A 24202-nucleotide genomic window follows, 5' to 3' on the forward strand; every position below is an offset into this window, starting at 1 on the left:
ATAGAAAATTCTAAGGGGTTCACAAACTTTCAAGCACCACTGTAGGAATGGTGCTGCTTGATTTACAGAAAGCTGTCGACACGGTTATTCATGAGATTTTACTTGGTAAATTGAGGTGAATGGGTTTGTCAGACTCTGCTGTAAATTGGTTCAAGTCATATTTATTAAATCGTAAACAACTTGTCAATCTTTCAGGCGTTAAATCTAATCTTGAAAATATCACATGAGGAGTGCCACAAGGATCAATCCTTGGGCCCTTATTGTTTTTGATGTATGTTAACAATATGTAAATGGCTGTGAAATGCAAGTTATTGTTGTATGTCGATGATTCTGCATTGTTAATACCTGTTCAGAATTTAGTCACTTTACAAAATCAACTTAGTGAAGAATTATCATCTGTTAGTGATTGGCTAGTGGATGATAGGTTATCTTTACATCTTGGAAAAACTGAATCTATACTGTTTGGCTCTAAAAGTAACTTGAAGAAAAATTCGAATTTGGACACTGTGTGCAAAGGTATTGAAATCAAATATTACTCAAAAGTTAAATATTTACAGTGGTGCTTGAAAGTTTGTGAACCCTTTAGAATTTTCTATATTTCTGCATAAATATGACCTAAAACATCATCAGATTTCCACACAAGTCCTAAAAGTAGATAAAGAGAACCCAGTTAAACAAATGAGATGGAAAAAATATACTTGGTCATTTATTTATTGAGGAAAATGATCCAATATTACATATCTATGAGGGGCAAAAGTATGTGAACCTTTGCTTTCAGTATCTGGCGTGACCCCCTTGTGCAGCAATAACTGCAACTTAATGTTTCCGGTAACTGTTGATCAGTCCTGCACACCGGCTTGGAGGAATTTTAGCCCATTCCTCTGTACAGAACAGCTTCAACTCTGGGATGTTGGTGGGTTTCCTCACATGAACTGCTCGCTTCAGGTCCTTCTACAACATTTCGATTGGATTAAGTTCAGGACTTTGACTTAGTCATTCCAAAACATTAACTTAATTCTTCTTTAACCATTCCTTGGTAGAAAGACTTGCATGCTTAGGGTCGTTGTCTTGCTGCATGACCCACCTTCTCTTGAGATTCAGTTCATGGACAGATGTCCTGACATTTTCCTTTAGAATTCACTGGTATAATTCAGAATTCATTGTTCCATCAATGATGGCAAGCCGTCTTGGCCCAGATGCAGCAAAACAGGCCCAAACCATGATACTACCACCACCATGTTTTACAGATGGGATAAGGTTCTTATGTTGGAATGCAGTGTTTTCCTTTCTCCAAACATAACGCTTCTCATTTAAACCAAAAAGTTCTATTTTGGTCTCGTCCGTACACAAAACATTTTTCCAATAGCCTTCTGGCTTGTCCACGTCATCTTTAGCAAACTGCAGACAAGCCGCAATGTTCTTTTTGGAGAGCAGTGGCTTTCTCCTTGGAACCCTGCCATGCACACCATTGTTGTTCAGTGTTCTCCTGATGGTGGACTCATGAACGTTAGCCAGTGTGAGAGAGACCTTCAGTTGCTTAGAAGTTACCCTGGGGTCCTTTGTGACCTCGCCGACTATTACACGCCTTGCTCTTGGAGTGATCTTTGTTGGTGGACCACTCCTGGGGAGGGTAACAATGGTCTTGAATTTCTTCCATTTGTACACAGTCTGTCTGACTGTGGATTGGTGGAGTCCAAACTCTTTAGAGATGGTTTTGTAACCTTTTCCAGACTGATGAGCGTCAACAACGCTTTTTCTAAGGTCCTCAGAAATCTCCTTTGTTTGTCCCATGATACACTTCCACAAACATGTGTTGTGAAGATCAGACTTTGATAGATCCCTGTTCTTTAAATAAAACAGGGTGCCCACTCACACCTGATTGTCATCCCATTGATTGAAAACACCTGACTCTAATTTCACCTTCCAATTAACTGCTAATCCTAGAGGTTCACATACTTTTGCCACTCACAGATATGTAATATTGGATAATTTTCCTCAATAAATAAATAACCAAGTATAATATTTTGTCTCGTTTTGTTTAACTGGGTTCTCTTTATCTACTTTTAGGACTTGTGTGAAAATCTGATGATGTTTTAGGTCATATAAGGTAAGGACAGGTAAGGACAGGTTGATGGTCAATTTCACTGGTAACAGTGACAATAAAGTGTTCATTCATTCATTCATTCATTCATTCATTCATTCATATTTATACAGAAATATAGAAAATTTTAAAGGGTTCACAAACTTTCAAGCACCACTGTAGGTGCAGAGTTGGACCAATCCTTAGATGGAGAGGCAATGGCCAAAAAGGTACTGAGTAAGGTATATGCCAGATTAAAATTTTTGTATCAAAAATCAAAATTTTTAGATTTAAGAACCAAGAAACTGTTAGCATCAACACTGGGACAATGTCACTATGATTATGCCTGCTGTTTTTGGTACTCAAGTTTGACTAAGAAAACAAAACTGTACATTTCTCAGAATAAATTGCTTCGCTTTACTTTAAATTTACAGCCAAGAACATAATTATTTACTGAACACTTCAAAATCTTAGGGTGGCTCCCTATCTGATATAGAGTAGAGCAATTAAAACTAAATCATATGTACTGAGTGCTTGATGGGATGTTTCCTAAGTACCTTTCTGACCAATTCCTGTCCATCTCAAGAAGACATTCTCATAATACTCACTCGAGTCAACATTCGCTTGTCATTCCTCATTTTGGTGTTTTTGGTAAGTTTTATTTAGTATCACTGGTGCTCAGTTATGGAATAATCTTCCTTCTACTTTAGTCAATCTTTGTTAAATTTTAAGAAAAATTTTAAGTCTTATATGTATAATGTTATGACTTCTATTGAGAATAATTATTTTATTTTTTATTAATTTTTATATTTTTATTAGTATTAGGTTTATATCTCTCTTTCATGTCACATCTTGTACAGTGGTGCTTGAAAGTTTGTGAACCCTTTAGAATTTTCTATATTTCTGCATATGACCTAAAACAACATCAGATTTCCACACAAGTCCTAAAAGTAGATAAAGAGAACCCAGTTAAACAAATGAGACAAAAATATTATACTTGGTCATTTATTTATTGGGGAAAATTATTCAATATTACATATCTGTGAGTGGCAAAATTATGTGAACCTCTAGGATTAGCAGTTAATTTGAAGGTGAAATTAGAGTCAGGTGTTTTCAATCAATGAGATGACAATCAGGTGTGAGTGGGCACCCTGTTTTATTTAATGAACAGGGATCTATCAAAGTCTGATCTTCACAACACATGTTTGTGGAAGTGTATCATGGCACAAACAAAGGAGATTTCTGAGGACCTCAGAAAAAGTGTTGTTGATGCTCACCTGGCTGGAAAAGGTTACAAAACCATCTCTAAAGAGTTTGGACTCCACCAATCCACAGTCAGACAGATTGTGTACAAATGGAGGAAATGCAAGACCATTGTTCCCCTCCCCAGGAGTGGTCCACCAACAAAGATCACTCCAATAGCAAGGCATGTAATAGTCAGCGAGGTCACAAAGGACCCCAGGGTAACTTCTAAGCAACTGAAGGCCTCTCTCACATTGGCTAATGTTAATGTTCAGAGTCCACCATCAGGAGAATACTGAACAACAATGGTGTGCATGGCAGGGTTGCAAGGAGAAAGCCACTGCTCTCCAAAAAGAACATTGCTGCTCGTCTGCAGTTTGCTAAAGATCACGTGGACAAGCCAGAAGGCTATTGGAAAAATGTTTTGTGTACGGATGAGACCAAAATAGAACTTTTTGGTTTAAATGAGAAGCATTATGTTTGGAGAAAGGAAAACACTGCATTCCAGCATAAGAACCTTATCCCATCTGTGAAACATGGTGGTGGTCATACCTGTCAACCCTCCCGTTTTTCCCGGGAAATCCCTTATTTTGACTTATTTCCCGCTGTCTTCCCGTTTTTTTATTTTCCCGAAAATATCCCGTATTTTCACATTATATAAAAGTCCCATATTTTCACAATATAAAAAAGTCGGTAGGTCCAGAATTCATGATGCGCCTCTGACAGGAGTTTACAGCAGGAAGTCGGGCCATGAATTCCCGTCCCCGCCCTCTCCGGCATCAGTAATTACAGAACTCCGTCCGGAGGCGAGGCTGAACAAGTGATTAGGTCCAGTGTTGCCAGATTGGGCGGTTTCCCGCCCAAGTTGGGCAGTTTCAAGTGCATTTTGGCGGGTTTTGAACATAATTTGGGCTGGAAAACGTCAGCAGTATCTGGCAACACTGATTAGGTCTGAGGTGAAGATGGCGATGCTAATAGCTAAGAAAAACATTAGCCTCTCTTTCTTTGATGATTTCAACAAGTGTGTGGCTGGAATGTTCCCAGATTCTTCCATCGCAAAGAAATTTTCCATGGGGAAAACGAAAGCCTCCCAAATAATCAAAGGTAAGCTACACATGTTTACATTAAGTATGTCCTGGCTAAGACCTCATAAATAGCCTAGTGTAAACTAATTGGTGTATTAACTGTTTTATCCACTCATTGTCTATTTTATTTTCTATCTGAAACTTACCCATTTTAAATCACTCTTGGTTTAATATCTTATATTACTCTTTATCTCTTTATTACTCTATCTATCTATCTATCTATCTATCTATCTATCTATCTATCTATCTATCTATCTATCTATCTATCTATCTATCTATCTATCTATCGTTCTGAGGCCATGACTATGGTAAAACCATAATAAATTGCAATGGAATTGAATTTATTGACTGGTTATATAATGACCTTTCTTATTTTAACATAAGATACGTATTTTAGCCCTTAATTTGGGAAATAACTGGTACCACTGAAAGCAAATAAAAATAAATGTATAGTTTATTCACAAATGCACTCTATAAACCATAAGCATATTGAGTTTGGGTCTTGGCTATCACCAACATGCACCAGAGTACAGGAAATCACAAATACTAGATAGAAAATTGCCCCCCATTCAACTACACACCCACTTTTGGTGAAGGGTATGACTTTCCGAAATTTTCCCTTATTTTGAGTTAAAAATCTGGGAAATATCCCTTTTTTTCAAACCTCAAAGTTGACAGGTATGGTGGTGGTAGTATCATGGTTTGGGCCTGTTTTGCTGCATCTGGGCCAGGATGGCTTGCCATCATTGATGGAACAATGAATTCTGAATTATACCAGCGAATTCTAAAGGAATTTATCAGAACATCTGTCCATGAACTGAATCTCAAGAGAAGGTGGGTCATGCAGCAAGACAACGATCCTAAGCACACAAGTCGTTCTACCAAGGAATGGTTAAAGAAGAATAAAGTTAATGTTTTGGAATGGCCAAGTCAAAGTCCTGACCTTAATCCAATCGAAATGTTGTGGAAGGACCTGAAGCGAGCAGTTCATGTGAGGAAACCCACCAACATCCCAGAGTTGAAGCTGTTCTGTACGGAGGAATGGGCTAAAATTCCTCCAGGCCGGTGTGCAGGACTGATCAACAGTTACCGGAAATATTTAGTTGCAGTTATTGCTGCACAAAAGGGTCACACCAGATACTGAAAGCAAAGGTTCACATACTTTTGCCACTCACAGATATGTAATATTGGATCATTTTCCTCAATAAATAAATGAACAAGTATAATATTTTTGTCTCCTTTTTTAACTGGGTTCTTTTTATTTACTTTTAGGACTTGTGTGAAAATCTGATGATGTTTTAGGTCATATTTATGCAGAAATATAGAAAATTCTAAAGGGTTCACAAACTTTCAAGCACCACTGTATTATGGGGACCACAATGGAAATAAGTGTTTAACTTTTTGTGTTATCCCCGGCAATATCTACAGGATTATTTATTTTATGTATTTTTTTTATACTCATGTTTATTTTTTGATAATCTTTTCGTATGTGTTTATTATCATTTTTATGTACTGTATTATTGCCAAATAAATCAAATCAAAAACCCAGAACCTTCTTGCTGTGAGGCAACAGTACTAACCACTACACCGCCGTGCCGCCCTATTATTATTATTATTATTATTATTATTATTAACAACAACAACAACAACAATAATAATACAGACAATATTAATTTTTATCCATTCATTCATTTTCAGTAAACGCTTTATCCCGGTCAGGGTTGCAGGGGATCCAGTGCCTATTCTAATCAATCTGCCGAGCTGCACATTTTTGGACAGTAGGCGGAAACCAGCAAACCCAGAGAGAACACAAACAAGGAGAAAATCTGAAACTCCACACAGACAGTATCCAAAGGGACCCTGGAGCTATGTGACAGCGACACAACCCATTGTGCAATCGTGCCACACATCCACCCATTCTCTGTATCCACTTATCCTGTTTTACAAGGATCAGGGTCGCAGGCAAGCTGGAGCCCATCCCAGCTGACTATAGGCGAAAGGCGGGGTACACCCTGGACAATTTGCCAGATCACCGCAGGGCTGACACAGAGACAAACAACCATACACACTCACATTCACACCTACGGTCAATTTAGAGTCACCAGTTAACCTAACCAGCATGTCTTTGGACTGTGGGGGAAACCGGAGCACCCGGAGGAAACCCACGCGGACACGGGGAGAACATGCAAACTCCGCACAGAAAGGCCCCTGTCGGCCACTGGGCTCGAACCCAGGACCTTCTTGCTGTGAGGTGACAGCGCTAACCACTACACCACCGTGTCGCACATCATCATTATTATTATTATTATTATTATTATTATAACTATTCTTAACAGGGCGGCACGGTGGTGTAGTGGTTAGCGCTGTCGCCTCACAGCAAGAAGATCCTGGGTTCGAGCCCCGTGGCCGGCGAGGGCCTTTCTGTGTGGAGTTTGCATGTTCTCCCCGTGTCCGCGTGGGTTTCCTCCGGGTGCTCCGGTTTCCCCCACAGTCCAAAGACATGCAGGTTAGGTTAACTGGTGACTCTAAATTGACCGTAGGTGTGAATGTGAGTGTGAATGGTTGTCTGTGTCTATGTGTCAGCCTTGTGATGACCTGGCGACTTGTCCAGGGGTACCCTGCCTTTCGCCCGTAGTCGGCCGGGATAGGCTCCGGCTTGCCTGCGACCCTGTGGAACAGGATAAAGCGGCTAGAGATAATGAGATGAGATGAGATGAGATGGGTATTCTTAACAATAATAATAGTAGTTGTAATTTATCCTCAGCAGCCACAGGGTCATGGTGGATCTGGAGGTGATCCTGGGAATATTGTGTGCAAGATAAGTGTTTTTAACTTCTTTTCTACTGTGAAAATGTCCTCCCCGAGTGAACTGCGCAAGCGCACAACAGATCATTCACTATTTCATACACGGCCCAAAATATATGCTGCCATTGAATGAGCGTTGGTTTGTTTGCTTTAGGTGCAGAAACAAGGTTAGTTTTCTCGTATTTTGTTATATTCGTGCAATTATTAATTATGCTTTATTTGCCTATATATGATATGAGTATCCTGTATATTGCAGATGTGAACTTGTTGTGACACGTGTTGATTTCTGGTTGAGTATAATGTATTACAGAAGCACATATTTACGCTGGTAGGATATTCTTTCAAGGTAGGACAAAATAACAGATATAGTTATAAGTTTATGATACCGTTAGGAAAAGGTTTTAGGCGCTCGGGGGAATCAGAACACTGGAACACACCCTGTAGCACACCTAGAAGCAATTTAACCTAGGGGCATATTTTGGGAGTAAACCAGAAGAAACTCCACACAGACAGTAAACTGAGTTCAGGGTTGAACCAGTTATATTATACAGTTTATCTGTCCGGCGGCACGGTGGTGTAGTGGTTAGCGCTGTCGCCTCACAGCAAGAAGGTCCTGGGTTCGAACCCCGGGTCCGGCGAGGGCCTTTCTGTGTGGAGTTTGCATGTTCTCCCCGTGTCCGCGTGGGTTTCCTCCGGGTGCTCCGGTTTCCCCCACAGTCCAAAGACATGCAGGTTAGGTTAACTGGTGACTCTAAATTGACCGTAGGTGTGAATGTGAGTGTGAATGGTTGTCTGTGTCTATGTGTCAGCCCTGTGATGACCTGGCGACTTGTCCAGGGTGTACCCCGCCTTTCGCCCGTAGTCAGCTGGGATAGGCTCCAGCTTGCCTGCGACCCTGTAGAAGGATAAAGCGGCTAGAGATAATGAGATGAGATGAGTTTATCTGTCCCATAGCCTTGTATGTTAACACTGTCATTTTTTTGGACCTCAGGACACTGTTGGCTGGATATGTATTGTTCATACTTACAGTTGGCTCTATAAGTATTTGGACAGCGGCACAATTTTGCCTCAGTGAACCACCACAATGGATTTCAAACGAAGCAATCAAGATGTGATTGAATTCCAAGTTAGACTTTCAGCTTTATTTCAGGTTTACCAAAAATATTGCATTAACCGTAGGAATTACAGGCATTTTTTTTAAAAAGTCTGTCTGTTTTCACAGGCTCAAAAGTAGTCAAGTTTATTTGTATAGTGCTTTTAACAATAAGCATTGTCGCAAAGCAGCTTTACAGAATTTGAACGACTTAAAACACGAGCTAATTTTATCCCTAATCTATCCCCAATGAGCGAGCCTGTGGCGATGGTGGCAAGGAAAAACTCCCTCAGACGACATGAGGAAGAAATCTCGACATGGACATCGTTAGGTCCATTTTAGGGGGGCTTAAGCCCCCCTAAAATGTTCCCAAGCCCTCCAATAATTTTCAGTGTTTTTTTAAAATATATACAGTATATATAAAATAGTGCAGACTTGCACATAACACAAACCAGCAAGAAAACGAATCAAACAATAATATGTCTACAAGTTCTAGCTACGACACGAATAAAATTATCGTTATGTTTCCCAGTATAGCCAGGTAGGCGGGCATGCGTGGTTCAGGCTGGAGCTGTATGTTATTAGGCCTACTTGCTGTAACATTACGTTCCTGAGGCCGGCAGAGTTGTTAAGAGAAGAAGAGGACTTAATTCGCAGTGAATGATACAGTGAACAAGAGATTGTAAGTTGATGTCAGTCATTGTTAATTGCTTAACGTTACTTACGTTTATCTAAGGGGAAGAAAATGTGATGTTGTAGGCTACTTGTCCCTTTTAACATTATGGCAGCTAAATTGAACTTTATGGAAAATGTTAGCCAATATTCGCGTGAACAGTTAAACTTGACAGCTTTCTATATTCTGTCCCATCTGTGTATTGGTATGTTCTTCAACTATTGCGAGTGAAAACTAAATGCCATTAGTAGCAATAGTTATGGTGAAAGAAGATTTAATGGGACCTTTCAATTCATTGGCTAGATGGATATACGACGATTTTTTAAGAGAGTGAGTGAGGAACAGGAGAGTGACAAGGGAGCTGATGCTGAAGAGGTCTGCGTGATCGAGGTCAGTAAATGTCAACAGAGAAAACAGGGCCGAGTTCAACCAATGCACCGTTTTGAGACGGTTTAGCTACGGTTTGATCTAGGCCACTAATTGAACGAGGTAGCCTATTTGGCTGCAACGTAGTAGCCCACAACGCTTTCCTCGAGTTAAAGATGACAATACGTTGCATAAGAATGGAAACTGTAGGAAAACGTTTCAAAACATTGTGACCGCATTGGCCTTTGCAATAGGCTTCTGAGTTTGTTTTCTTTCGTTTGGTGGGTGTGTCAGAAGTCACCATATCAGCACTGATGTGCAGGCTATCAAAAACCCACCGAATTAAAAAGAAAAAAAGACAACATGCACAGTAGGCTATCCACCTCCAGTTGGGCAAGCGATGGCCCACTCAGCTGCTCCTGTCTGATCAATGCCTTTAGTGCACCTCTGTTTCTGTTGAATTAACTGTCTTGAATGGCATAAACTAGCCCCTTATTTCATATTCAGTTCTGGCCAACTTGACTTGTATTCCCTGTCTAGGCTTAGCCTATAGTCTAAACTAGTCTCATTGGATGTTAAAGATAGGCCAGCTTACATACAGTAGGCCTACACAACAAAATATTTAATGAATTAATGATATAACCTAATTAATTTTTACCAAATGCATTTATGGAGATATTTGCAAACATCTTTCTTCATAAACATAGCCCCAGCCTCTAATGAACTGATTTAGACTCATCTCATCTCATTATCTCTAGCCGCTTTATCCTGTTCTACAGGGTCGCAGGCAAGCTGGAGCCTATCCCAGCTGACTACGGGCGAAAGGCGGGGTACACCCTGGACAAGTCGCCAGGTCATCACAGGGCTGACACATAGACACAGACAACCATTCACACCTACGGTCAATTTAGAGTCACCAGTTAACCTAACCTGCATGTCTTTGGACTGTGGGGGAAACCGGAGCACCCGGAGGAAACCCACGTGGACACGGGGAGAACATGCAAACTCCGCACAAAAAGGCCCTCGTCGGCCCCGGGGCTCGAACCCAGGACCTTCTTGCTGTGAGGCGACAGCACTAACCACTACACTACCGTGCCACCTGATTTAGACTTATTTTGTTAATATAAAGAAGATATCCTGAAGACTTAGGAGAGAAATAGCAGGGTAGAAAAAGAAAGTGATCCAGATAACAGATTCTGATAAATGTTCTTCAAATAATGAATAATTGACGAAGCCTATGTAGGAGCAATAAAAAAAATTTCGGCGCACGCGCGCATTACTAAACACACTCCTGGGGCTAAGCCCCCCCATCTCTCAATCCTAGTGACGTCCATGAACCTTGAGAGGAACCAGACTCAAAAGGGAACCCATCCTCATTTGGGCAACAACAGACAACATGACTATAACATTAACAGTTTTAACATGAAGTCAGTTTCGTTGATGTTATAAACTCTTCATTGATGGAAACTTGAGTGCTAAACTGTTCATGACAACTGCAGTCCTAAAGTTAGCAAGTCAACTGTAGTCCTCAGCCATAAAAGCATTACTGTAAGAGTCCAGAGCATCTTCCAGGTGTGACTTTCAACTGTCCACATGGGGCCGTCCTCTACATCTACGATGCGATGAGACTCCAACCACACTGTAAATGCAAATATTCAAATTAATTAGAAATGATTAGTGAATCAAACTTAGAAATCATCAACCTGTTGTCAACACTAATATTAAATAAATAACTGCTAATTTCAAGTTGGAGAACACGCTTAACTTAGTGTACTCCACTTCAGTTAAATTAGAAAATATAATTTATTGTCCCAGAGTCCTTTGGGCGTTGTGTTTAGACATCTGCAGACCTGCCCCATCTACGCGCGGTCTTTTCAGCACATGCACCAGGATTAACAAAAGTGGAACGTTTCCAGAGCCTTAAATGATGCGTTGTTTAGCATTTAAAATAAATGTTAATTGCAAAGTAAATCCAATGTGTTCACCATTCATTTTGTTTGGGGGCTCATTACCTTGTATTGTGTGTTTGTTTTTTTTTTATTAAATTAGCATGTGTCCTATTGTCTTTCGCAAAACTCTTTGGTCAAGAAAATTAAAGTTAAATTGGCCTCAATATGAAGGATGAGTAAAACTAGAGAATTAAGCTTTCACAATTCATGAATATTAAGTTAAATTTATGAAAAAAGATATCTGAAAGCCATTGATTTGAGTACTGCAAACTCACAATAAATAAGTTAATGTAATCAAACTAATCTAAGTTAATTTGAGTACTGCAAACTCACAAAAAATAAGTTAACCCAATCTAATTTATCTAAATCAACATAAATGACTTTTTGAGGCAACGACTTTGCATATTTTTTTTAAGTAAAGTCAACTTATTATATTTTACAGTGCAGACACAGGGCACCAGGATGGATCAGGCAGGTCCGAGGAGCAGAAGAGGTCAGCATCTCGATCCCAGGACCGACATGTAACTCAGAGGGACAGATTTTTTTGGGGAAGAAAACACAGGTTGTTAGGTATGCCCGATGTCACCTCAATAAGTAGGAACAGTATACATATTGTACTGAGTGCAAGCAGGGACTCCCGCAACTAACTACAACCCCGATTCCAAAAAAGTTGGGACAAAGTACAAATTGTAAATAAAAACAGAATGCAATGATGTGGAAGTTTCAAAATTCCATATTTTATTCAGAATAGAACATAGATGACGTATCAAATGTTTAAACTGAGAAAATGTATCATTTAAAGAGAAAAATTAGGTGATTTTAAATTTCATGACAACAACACATCTCAAAAAAGTTGGGACAAGGCCATGTTTCCCACTGTGAGACATCCCCTTTTCTCTTTACAACAGTCTGTAAACGTCTGGGGACTGAGGAGACAAGTTGCTCAAGTTTAGGGATAGGAATGTTAACCCATTCTTGTCTAATGTAGGATTCTAGTTGCTCAACTGTCTTAGGTCTTTTTTGTCGCATCTTCTGTTTTATGATGCACCAAATGTTTTCTATGGGTGAAAGATCTGAACTGCAGGCTGGCCAGTTCAGTACCCGGACCCTTCTTCTACGCAGCCATGATGCTGTAATTGATGCAGTATGTGGTTTGGCATTGTCATGTTGGAAAATGCAAGGCCTTCCCTGAAAGAGACGTCGTCTGGATGGGAGCATATGTTGCTCTAGAACCTGGATATACCTTTCAGCATTGATGGTGTCTTTCCAGATGTGTAAGCTGCCCATGCCACACGCACTAATGCAACCCCATACCATCAGAGATGCAGGCTTCTGAACTGAGCGCTGATAACAACTTGGGTCGTCCTTCTCCTCTTTAGTCCGAATGACACGGCGTCCCTGATTTCCATAAAGAACTTCAAATTTTGATTCGTCTGACCACAGAACAGTTTTCCACTTTGCCACAGTCCATTTTAAATGAGCCTTGGCCCAGAGAAGACGTCTGCGCTTCTGGATCATGTTTAAATACGGCTTCTTCTTTGAACTATAGAGTTTTAGCTGGCAACAACGGATGGCACGGTGAATTGTGTTCACAGATAATGTTCTCTGGAAATATTCCTGAGCCCATTTTATGATTTCCAATACAGAAGCATGCCTGTATGTGATGCATTGCCATCTAAGGGCCCGAAGATCACGGGCACCCAGTATGGTTTTCCGGCCTTGACCCTTACGCACAGAGATTCTTCCAGATTCTCTGAATCTTTTGATGATATTATGCACTGTAGATGATGATATGTTCAAACTCTTTGCAATTTTACACTGTCAAACTCCTTTCTGATGTTGCTCCACTATTTGTCGGCGCAGAATTAGGGGGATTGGTGATCCTCTTCCCATCTTTACTTCTGAGAGCTGCTGCCACTCCAAGATGCTCTTTTTATACTCAGTCATGTTAATGACCTATTGCCAATTGACCTAATGAGTTGCAATTTGGTCCTCCAGCTGTTCCTTTTTTGTACCTTTAACTTTTCCAGCCTCTTATTGCCCCTGTCCCAACCTTTTTGAGATGTGTTGCTGTCATGAAATTTCAAATGAGCCAATATTTGGCATGAAATTTCAAAATGTCTCACTTTCAACATTTGATATGTTGTCTATGTTCTATTGTGAATACAATATCAGTTTTTGAGATTTGTAAATTATTGCATTCCGTTTTTATTTACAATTTGTACTTTGTCCCAACTTTTTTGGAATCGGGGTTGTATGACAGCATAACTAAAAGGGGAGAGCCAGAAGGTAACACAGGCATGAGGGAGCCCCGGGACATAATGCAGCAGCTACTACACCGTCAACAAACTTGAGTGAGCAAGCGAGTGGGGGACTGACAGCATCCATACATCCCAGTTTACCAAAACACTATGTCTGAGGACCCTCCAGATCTACACCTTTACCTCATAAACACCATTATGGGTGGCACGATGGTGTAGTGGTTAGCACGGTCGCCTCACAGCAAGAAGGTTCCGGGTTCGAACCCAACGGCCGGTGAGGGCCTTTCTGTGAGGAGTTTGCATGTTCTCCCCGTGTCCGCGTGGGTTTCCTCTGGGTGCTCCGGTTTCTCCCACAGCCCAAAGACATGCGGTTAGGTTAACGTGGGGCGCCCTTGGGCTGAGGTGCCCTTGAGCAAGGTACCTAACCCCTGACTGCTCCCTGGGCGCTCTGGTGTGGCTGCCCACTGCTCTGGGTGTGTGTGCATGTGTTCACTGCTTCAGATGGGTTAAATGCAGAGGATGAATTTCACTGTGCTTGAAGTGTGCATGTGACAAATAAAGGTTTCTTCTTCTTCTAACAAAAGGCTTGACTAAACAGATGCTTTCAGCCTAGACATAAACGACTGTGTCCGATTCCCGAACATTACTTGGAAGGCTGTTCCATAACTGTGGGGCTTTGCAAGAAAAGTAATTGGGCAATTATAAATATAAGGATTGTTTTTCCTACTTGGATGCAAATACATTGTAGTCAATGACTGTACGAAGTCTGGAACCTAAGGACATTTACTAATATTGAGTTTCCTCAGATGTTTACTGCAGCCACCTTCAGTTCCTGCTTGTTTTTGGGTCTATCAGCCTTCAACTTCGTCTTACATCAGTGAAAAGCATGCTGTAGTTTGTTGAGGTCAGATGGCTGTCTTGGCCGTTGAAGAACATTCTATTCCTTTGCCTTGAGCTCTTGGGTTGCTTTTACGGTATGTTTTGGGTCATTATCCATCTGTATTGTGAAGCAATGTTCTATGAGTTTTGTAGCATTTGAGTGTGTCTGAGCAGAAAGTTTTGCTTTATACACTTCAGAATTCATTTTGCTACTTCTATCAGCAGTCACATTATTAATAAACACCAGTAACCCAGTTTCATTGGCAGCCATACACGTTCATGTCATCACACTGCCTCGACTATGTTTGCCAGACGATGTGGTATGCTTTGGATTAAGAGCCAGTCTTTTCTTTCTCCATACTCTTCTCTTCCCATCCTTTCTTTCTCCATACTCTTCTCTTCCCATCCTTCTGATACAAGTTAATCTTGGTTTCATTTGTCTAAAGAATATTCCTCCATAACTGGGTATTTTTTTTTTAGATGTTTTCTAACAAACTCTAATCTGGCCTTTCTGTTCTTGAGTGTTACCAGTGAAAAGAACTCCGAGATCCACTTGTCTTTCTTGGTCTTCCAGGCCTTTTGGTGTTGCTGAGCTCTTTAGTGCATTCCTTCTTACTTTTAGAATGTACCAAATTGTTGATTTGGTCACTCCTAAAGTTTCTGATATCTCTCTGATGGTTCTGTTTTGGGTTTTGTTTTGAACCTAACGACGGCCTCCACTTGCATCAGCACCTCTTTGGGACCACATATTAACAAGTCCCATGAAGAGTTACCAAATACAAATTCAACACCTGGAATCAACTCCAGCACTTTTACCTCCTTAATTACCTCCGCCAAGGAGGTTATGTTTTCGGTAGCGTTGGTTTGTTTGTTGGTTTGTCTGTTAGCAACATTACGGAAAAAGAAATGAACGGATTGCTTTGAAATTTTTTTCCAGAGGTGTGACTGGGCACAAGTAACAATCCATTAAATTTTGGCAGTGATCCAGATCACCTTCTGGATCCCTGATTTTTTTAAAGGATTAATTTTTTCCCCATTGAAATTAATGGGCGCGCGATGCAAAAAACAGATTTTTCCTTCTGTAGGCCAAACCGTAAGTCATGAAACTTGGTACACTGATAGAGGAGTGGACCCTGATTGATTTCATCAAGTTTCATGTTGGTACGTCTCATGCTCTAGCGCCACCAACTGATCACAGTCTTATACAGCCGCACACCCTGATAGTGGTGATAGTGCAACACCCACTCCCATGTCAGCATCACTGCTGAGAATGGTGTTGCTTACTAACCTCCAAATTCAGCTTAGCATCATTGATATATTATGACTTCCTGAGGACTTAACTCACGCCTTCATTGCTGCACTCTCAGTGAATTCCTCATATGGTTTTATCATACCGCTCCTATGCTGATGACACAACGCCTCCTTTTTCCTCTTTCATTAAGAACGGTGTCTCATCATCTGAAACAGAATCCCACACAGACCGAGCAGCTATATATCCTGGGAAGTGCATCCTATCATCAAATCTTAACTCCCTCATCACACCATCTTTGGTGAAGTTAAGGACAACTAACTCTCATTCTCTCTTCATATTGCTCATCAAATTAGGTCATGCAATTATCTCCTTTCCAGCATCAGGAGAATCTGGCCACTCTCACTATAAAGCCCACTCAATTCAGTCCTTTTCCTTCTCAAGAATGGACTGCTGCAACTCACTCCAGGCACTCCTGCAAGTCATTAAATCCCTGTATCTTATCCAGTATACAGCTGTACATCTTGTTTAATCTCCCACATCTACCTCCTTACCATTGCCCACATCAGTTTTAGAAATTCTGAGGCTCGTCTTCAAAACCACACAAAAAAAACCCCACCCACACCCAACAACCCCAGGACATTTCCCCCTTATGAATCCCTGCACTTTACCCTGTTCCACAAGCATGGCTCAACTTCCCTCAAGACACCAGAGAAGACAAGCATTCCAACTCTGTACCGTTTCCATACTTGTAGCTACTCCCACATTAACTCCTTTTGAACAGGGCTTTAGCTTTAATTTATTTTATGGTAAAACTGGTCCTTTTATTAGTGCGATGATATGTTTCTCGGACAATACAAAGCGCTTCTTTTTTTTTTTTTTTTTAAGATATTTTTTTGGGCTTTTTTGCACCTTTTATTGGATAGGACAGTGCAGAGACAGGAAATGAGCGGGAGAGAGAGAGACGGGAAGGGATCGGGAAATGACCTCGGGCCGGAATCGAACCCGGGTCGCCCGCATTCATGGTATGGCGCCTTAACCACCTGAGCCACGACGCCCCCAATACAAAGCGCTTCTATAGATCATTGTGGATATACCTGGCTTCCACATGCTGAACATGTAAATGTACTGAATCGATACCTACTGAAAAACATGGAGCAAGGGATCAGGAAGCACATCCTGCATAATTAAATTGTTCAGATATAAAAACTTAATTGCAACCAAGTAAATCCAAGCTTATCAAATAAAAGGCGACAGCATGTATGGCTCAAGTACACTATCAATATACACCAATCAACCATAACCCTTAAAACCACTGACAGGCGAGGTGAATAACAGATTCTCATTACACTCGCAGGATACATGAGGCAGCAAATGAACAATCAGTTCTTTAAATTGATTTGTTGGAAGCGGGGGGGGGGGGGGGGGGGGGGGGGGGTACAAGTACTGATCTTAGCAACTTTGACAAGGACCAAATTGTGATGTCTAGATGACTGGGTCAGAGCATCTACAAAACAGCAGGTCTTGTGGAGTGTTCCCAGTATGCAGTGCTTTGCACCCATGAAAACTGGTTCAATGAAGGACAACTGGTGAACCAGCAACAGGGTCATAGGGACCCTAGGCCCAATGATGCATGTGGGGAGCAACGGCTAGCTCAGATCATCTCATCTCATCTGATCCTACAGAAAAGATACTGGAGAACAAACTGCTGAAAAAGTTAATACTGGCTATGATAGAAAGGTGTCAGAACACACAGTGCATCGCAGCTTGCTGCATATGGGGCTACAAAGAAACAGACTGGTCAGAATGCCCATGGTGACCCCTGTTCACTGCCAAAATCCATTCACAGCAACGGTATTCTCTAATGGCATTGGCCTTGTTCAGCAAGATAATGTGCCTTGCCACATGGGGGGGGGGGGGAGGCACAGCACGCTTTGAGGAACATGACCTTGGCTTGTCCTCCAGATTCCTGAGATCTCAATCCAATCCATCATCTGTGGGATGTGCTGGACAAAAGTATGATCCATGGAGACCCTACCCTGCAACTTATAGGACTTATAGGATCTGCTGCTAACATCTTGGTACCAGATACTACAGCAAACCTTTAGAGCTCTTGTGGAGTCAGACATGTTTTGGCAGAACAAGAGGGACCTACATATTATTAGGTAAGTGGTTTTAAATGTTATGGCTGATCGGTGTATATTATGTAAAAAATTACTGATACATTTTATAACTTAAAATCTGAATGTCTGATTATCAAAAACTTAAATAAACAGCAGCTTAAGTAAAACATTATGCAAGGAAAAACATGGGCATCAGATACAACACTGCATAGTTCTGCAAAAGTAAAGACAAAAAAGAAACTCAAGTTAGAGAAGTTTATTGACTTAGGACTGGATTTATCCTTGTGATACACAGCAAAAAAGGCTGCAGTGGATCTGTTACAGTTCTTGGGAATCTACCACAGGCACAGTGTAGCGTGTGAAATAGAGAGTGTGTGCAGAAGAGGATGGACTATTGTCCCATGGGCTCGGCGTCCTCCTCCCCCTCTGATACAGAGGAATCCTTCTGATTGGAGCTCATCTCGATGCTTGACACAGCATTCCTTTCTGGACTTGATCCAAAGTCTTCTTCCACTTGGTGAGGTAGACAGGCTAAAAGCTCCTACCACAGACATTGCATGATGCATAAAAAGCATATCTCAATTTTTATACATTTTAAGTATAGATTTTCCCTATAATGGTGTCTTGCTCTACATACATGCTGCTTTTCTGTGTCACTGCTCTTCAGTGCAGAGAGAAGGCTTTTAGTGAAGGTCCTCAGCTCATGGTACTTCTGTTTTTGTCTCTCTAGCTCACTCTCAAGGTATTGGACTTCCGCGTGCTAAAAGACATACATGGCAGCATACATTTCAAACATTTAAACCAACTTGTATGCATTCATTATCTTGATCTTTTGGGATTAGAGCAAAGAGTGAAAAGCAGTGCGAAGCAGACAACAAGAATTTAACTAGGAACAAAATTCCCCAACCAAATAATTAAAAAAAAAAAAAAAAAGTGGGATATTACAGAAGGCCTTTTCTCTTTAGTTGTATTCTCGTCATTAATATGTTTATTAATTCTACTTGCATATGTATACCAAGTTCAAAATACAAGTACTGTTTCCTTTAAAATATTTAGATAAATTATGATTTTCTGAATAGTTGAAAAATATCATGTCAAAATATACTAATTAAAAGCAAAATTGATGCCCAAATTATTTGTATTAAAATTCATATGTAAAGCTTCGTGAAGCTGTTGGTGTGTGAAAGCAGAAAGTAGAGAAAAACAACCATGTAGAAACAACCCCCCCCCCCCACTGAGGGACAGGATTATATTTGAATGGCAGCGCAGTTTTTTAGGCATGACTGGCCATGCACCATGGGTGGCAGGAGAAAATTACTAATGTACTTAATGATCAGTTTTGATTACATTTGTTTGTCTTAACTGGCCATTAAGATGTGTTGGTGTGTTAGTGTGACTATAGTTTATGTTGATCTGGTTCACCGTTCTCTTAAATGTAGGCATTTAGGAACAGACACTACTCATACTACTACTACTACTACTACTATTACTACTACTACTAATAATAATAATACAGGACACTTTCAATGGAATAAACATGTATTCAATTCCCTTCCAGCGGGTTCCATTCATTTGGTTTGATAGCATGCAATCTTCTTAGCATATCTGTTATCCGACGTGTATTACTTCACTCTACCCAATGGAGAATGAGCGTTGAATATGGTTTACCATATTGCATGGCTGTCAAGACAATATGACATCACACATCAGAGACATAAAACTTCCACGCTAGCAAGCAACTGTGACAATTTGTAAACAAACATGGCCACGAGGTACGCGTCATTAAATACAGAAGATTTTGAATGAATTTTGAAAAGAGAAAGACACACTGAACACCTGAAATAATAATAATAATAATAATAATAATAATAATAATAATAAATAATAATATTATTATTATTATTAACAACAACTGTTGACTTTTTTGTGGTATATCAGATATATTCCATTCAGCTAGTATGATTTTGAACTCATCTTCAACTCGTTCAATATCATGCTAGCTAAATGGAATACATTGGATATACCACTCAACGCCAGCCAATATTATTTAAATTATTGCATGTTTTTAGAGTTCTCTCCAAAAAAAAAAAAAAAAATCATAAAAAGCATCAATTTTGCAGGGTAGATTTGGGCACATCTGCAGTCAGTGGCAAGAGTAGATAGGAAACCCTGATTTTTAAAGGGATCCTCCAGCGGATTTATTCTCAAATTTATTTTAAGTAGAAGTAGTCACAGATTTCAAAAATCGAGCTTCCATTTTCAGAGACCAAATAGTGTTTGAGAAAAATGAATTTTCTTTAAAATGCCAGATGGGCTTGACATATGCAATGACGTCATGTAGTGGTCGCTTGGAGCAACTCAGCTGTTTATATTCTTGGTTTACATAATAGTTTTGCTAGGTTTACAAGTATTTTACCAAATTTATCAGTTTTTAAATAAAGTATGTCTCATTGTGTAGCATATAAATACCACAATGATGCAAAAAAAAGAAAGCACAAGCTGGAACTAGACTGCATTTCCACAGAGAAAATGCAAAGTGTGCTTACTCAGCTGTGGCAATGTGTCACTGACAGAACCTGGATCAGACTTCACGCTGCATTTTTAAAAAAAAAATAAACATGATCTATAGAAACTGTGGCGCAGTGTGTTGTGTGTATGGCAAAGCCTGTGTAGAAAGTGTGTGCCTGTGTACTCTAAAATCTCGGTTTAAAATGGCTCAACTCGCAGCACGATATGACACTTTGTGCTCTAAAATGTTTTCTTACATGATCTACATGGTGCTGGGTAGATTAACAGTATATGTGGCATTTTCCCCCCCATTCAAATTAATGGAGTTTTGGGAAGTTTTAAATACTTGCTTAAAAATTGATAAATTCGGTAAAATATTTGTAAAACTAGCAAAACTATGATGTAGACAGAGAATATAAACAGCTGAGTTCCTCCAAGCAACTACTACATGACCGTCATTGCATATGTCAAGCCCATCTGGCATTTTAAAGAAAATTCATTTTTCTCAAACACTATTTGGTCTTTGAAAATGAAAGTTTGATTTTTGAAATCTGTGACTACTTTTACTTAAAATAAGTTTGAGTGTAAATCCACTGGAGGATCCCTTTAAAATTTGATTGGCTGATAGTAGCTTTGTTTGGACACAATACAATCCGCTCTTCATTGCACTGAAGAAGATCCATTAAACTTATATTACGTACAATATTTACAATACTGTAATTAACCACTTACTTTGTATTCTAAAAGATTATGCATGTGTTCCATATTAGTGGCCATCACATCACTGTCATCTTCATCATCATCACCTTCATCAATTATTTCAATCTTCTGTTGAGAAAGTAATCATAGTACAATGTGAAATCATGCAGCCAAATACATGGACAAGTCTACTGATAGAAATTTTCATGAATTTATTATTCTTCACTCACTACCTATATTCATTTATTTATGAGCAGTTTTTAGTGTAACAATGAAGACATCAATACCATAAAATAAAATAAAAAAAATTACAAAGACCATAACTGTAGCAAAGTATACCAGAATTAGATGGGTGCACACACGAGCACCAAGAGGGGCAGAACATCATCCTCCAGTGATGTCCTGTCCCTCTAGAAGCGTGAACGCTACTCAAAACACCTCACCCAACTCACTGTTTCATTGCTGTAGGCTTGCTGAAGCATGTCAAGGGTCTCTGTTGTCGATCACAAACGCTTGCACATGGCACAAATTGCAAATGCGCATGTGCACATCATCATAAAAACACATGTAACACGGGTCCTGATGTTGACAGTGTCTCATCACGCAGCATACTGACTCAGGAGAGTTACTGCTCACTCCTACTACACCCCTACCCCACCCCCCCCACACACACCCACCAGACCTTGCCATGCTCTGTTGGTTCAAGAGAAACAGTGCAGGAACTTTTTAATTGTACCTCATACACCTGATTCAACACGCATGATGCTACGGGACAGTCATTACTCGTGTCCCTTTTACTATGCTGCTGCCATTTACAAAGCATCATGAGACCCACGGTCTTCTGAGGTAGCTTAGTTTGGCAAAATTTGAGAAACTTTGCAAGGTCCTCACAAATTTTTATTCATTAGTCCAGAATGTCAATACATTTGAAAACATAGTGGACTGAAAGACTTTTTATAAATGTGTCTTGTATATTTATAAAAAGCTAATCTCATAACGCATAATAAAAAGGCATAACTTTAATAAGCTTAAACTGACAGGAAGGACATCTAGTCTCCAACCGCTATGGCTAGCCTTCAATCAGCAATTGCCAACACCAGTATTCAAACCTCAGACATAACTCCATACTTAAATGCTATTCAGAAGTTATGCATGAGTTACTTAAGTGGGATTCGAGTCCGAGTAAAACCGAGGCACATCTTACTATGATTCTGAACTTGGACTTAAACCCATTTTCTTGGACAAGACTGGCTTGAACAAGGAACAGCATTTCTTGTTCCAGCACCACAGTCTGACAGCTCAATGTAACCACAAGGTGTCTTGTTTTGGTCCAGGAAAAACAATGGGATGCCATTCGAGGCAAATGTACACTATTTAGCCAAAAGTGAGAAGGCAGCTGACCATCATATCCACATGTGGCGCTTCCTCAAACTGTTGCTGCAAAGTTGGAAACACACAATTGTATAGAATGTCTTTGTTTGGTGTAATAGTAATTTCTCTTCACTGGAACTCAGAGGCTCAAACATGCTCTAGCATGAAAATGCCCTGGTGCACAAAGCGAAGTTCATGAAGATACAGTTTGCCACTTAGAACAACAACTCGAGCAGCTTGCACAGAGCCCTGACTTCAAGCCCATTGAACACCTTTGGGATGAATACACCAACTGCTCCCCAGGCTTCCTCACTGAATGTCAGAGTCCGACTTCAGTAATGCTCTTGCAGCTGAATGGACAAATTCCCACAGCCATGATCCAAAAGCGAGTGGAAAATCTCTCCAGAAGTGTGGAGGTTATTATAATGGAAAAAGGGAGACAATCTAGAATGGGACGTTCAACAAGAACATACGGGTGTTATGGTCAGGTGTGTACATACTTTTGGCTATACTAGCGCATCTCAAACAATTAGAACATTGTGAAAAAGTTCAGTATTCCCCATCAGTGATTGAAGAGTGAAAATTTTATATAGTCGAGACTCATTACACACAAATTAAAATGTTTCAAGCATTTTTCTATTTTAAGTTTGATAATTATGGCCTACAGTGCAAAAAAAAATTTCAAATTATACTTTCATTTCGGGCGGCATGGTGGTGTAGTGGTTAGCGCTGTCGCCTCACAGCAAGAAGGTCCGGGTTCGAGCCCCGTGGCCGGCGATGGCCTTTCTGTGCGAAGTTTGCATGTTCTACATGCAGGTTAGGTTAACTGGTGACTCTAAATTGACCGTAGGTGTGAATGTGAATGGTTGTCTGTGTCTATGTGTCAGCCCTGTGATGACCTGGCGACTTGTCCAGGGTGTACCCCGCCTTTCGCCCGTAGTCAGCTGGGATAGGCTCCAGCTTGCCTGCAACCCTGTAGAACAGGATAAAGCGGCTAGAGATAATGAGATGATTATATATATATATATATATACACACACACACACACACACACACACTCACACACTATAAACAGCAGTAAGCCATAATAAATGAAACAAACTCAATATTTGGTGTGAGACGACCCTTTGCTTTAAAACAAACAAACAAACAAACCCCACAGTCTCAAGTACAATTAGTGCAATTTTATAAGGAAACGAGCTGTAGGTTTTACTGCGAATTTTGCAGAACCAGCCACTTAGTTCTTCTGGACACTTTGTCACACTTGCTTCTTAATTATGCAGCAAAACCCAGGAACCTTCATTATGTTTTTTTTTTCCTTTAATCTGAAAAGTGGTCTCTTGTGTAATATGCTACTCAGATACAAATGTTTTTTCTTCTGTAACATTTAAGTTTGTGCTGGAAAACAAATGTTTACTTTTGTTTTACAAATGTTTAATAAGAGATGGGAAAGTTTCCATGTCCCAATGATACGGTTTTGGAGTTCTCATCTCATCTCATTATCTGTAGCCGCTTTATCCTGTTCTACAGGGTCGCAGGCAAGCTGGAGCCTATCCCAGCTGACTACAGGCGAAAGGCGGGGTACACCCTGGACAAGTCGCCAGGTCATCACAGGGCTGACACATAGACACAGACAACCATGACCCATTTTACATGACAAGGACAGTTTGAAACTGGCTCCTCTGGGTTGGACTGAAATCAATGCAAAGTGAGAAAAAAAAAAGCCCTTCATCAATGAGAAGCAAAGAGCAGCCATGCATAAGGATAGGACCGTAGAGGACTGGAGTAAGGTCATCTTCTCTGATGGAGTCAATTTTTC

The 24202-nt window shown here is 40.3% G+C and overlaps 1 protein-coding gene across 4 annotated transcripts in view; it reads right to left on the reverse strand.

The window, feature by feature from the left end:
- Window positions 1-18046: 18046 nt before the first annotated feature.
- Window positions 18047-24202, reverse strand: part of hdx (highly divergent homeobox) — a 54702-nt gene continuing 48546 nt past the window's right edge. For all 4 annotated transcript variants that reach the window (XM_060927664.1, XM_060927663.1, XM_060927661.1 and 1 more), the window contains 3 exons: window positions 21046-21141; window positions 18443-18565; window positions 18047-18346 (listed from right to left, as the gene is read on the reverse strand). In XM_060927664.1, the coding sequence (XP_060783647.1) occupies window positions 18197-18346; window positions 18443-18565; window positions 21046-21141 (369 nt within the window). In that variant the 3' untranslated portion in view covers window positions 18047-18196. The remainder of the gene's footprint in view (window positions 18347-18442; window positions 18566-21045; window positions 21142-24202) is intronic.

The sequence above is a fragment of the Neoarius graeffei genome, chromosome 8 (assembly GCF_027579695.1).
Source record: "Neoarius graeffei isolate fNeoGra1 chromosome 8, fNeoGra1.pri, whole genome shotgun sequence".
In the NCBI taxonomy this organism is placed as follows: Eukaryota; Metazoa; Chordata; class Actinopteri; order Siluriformes; family Ariidae; genus Neoarius; species Neoarius graeffei.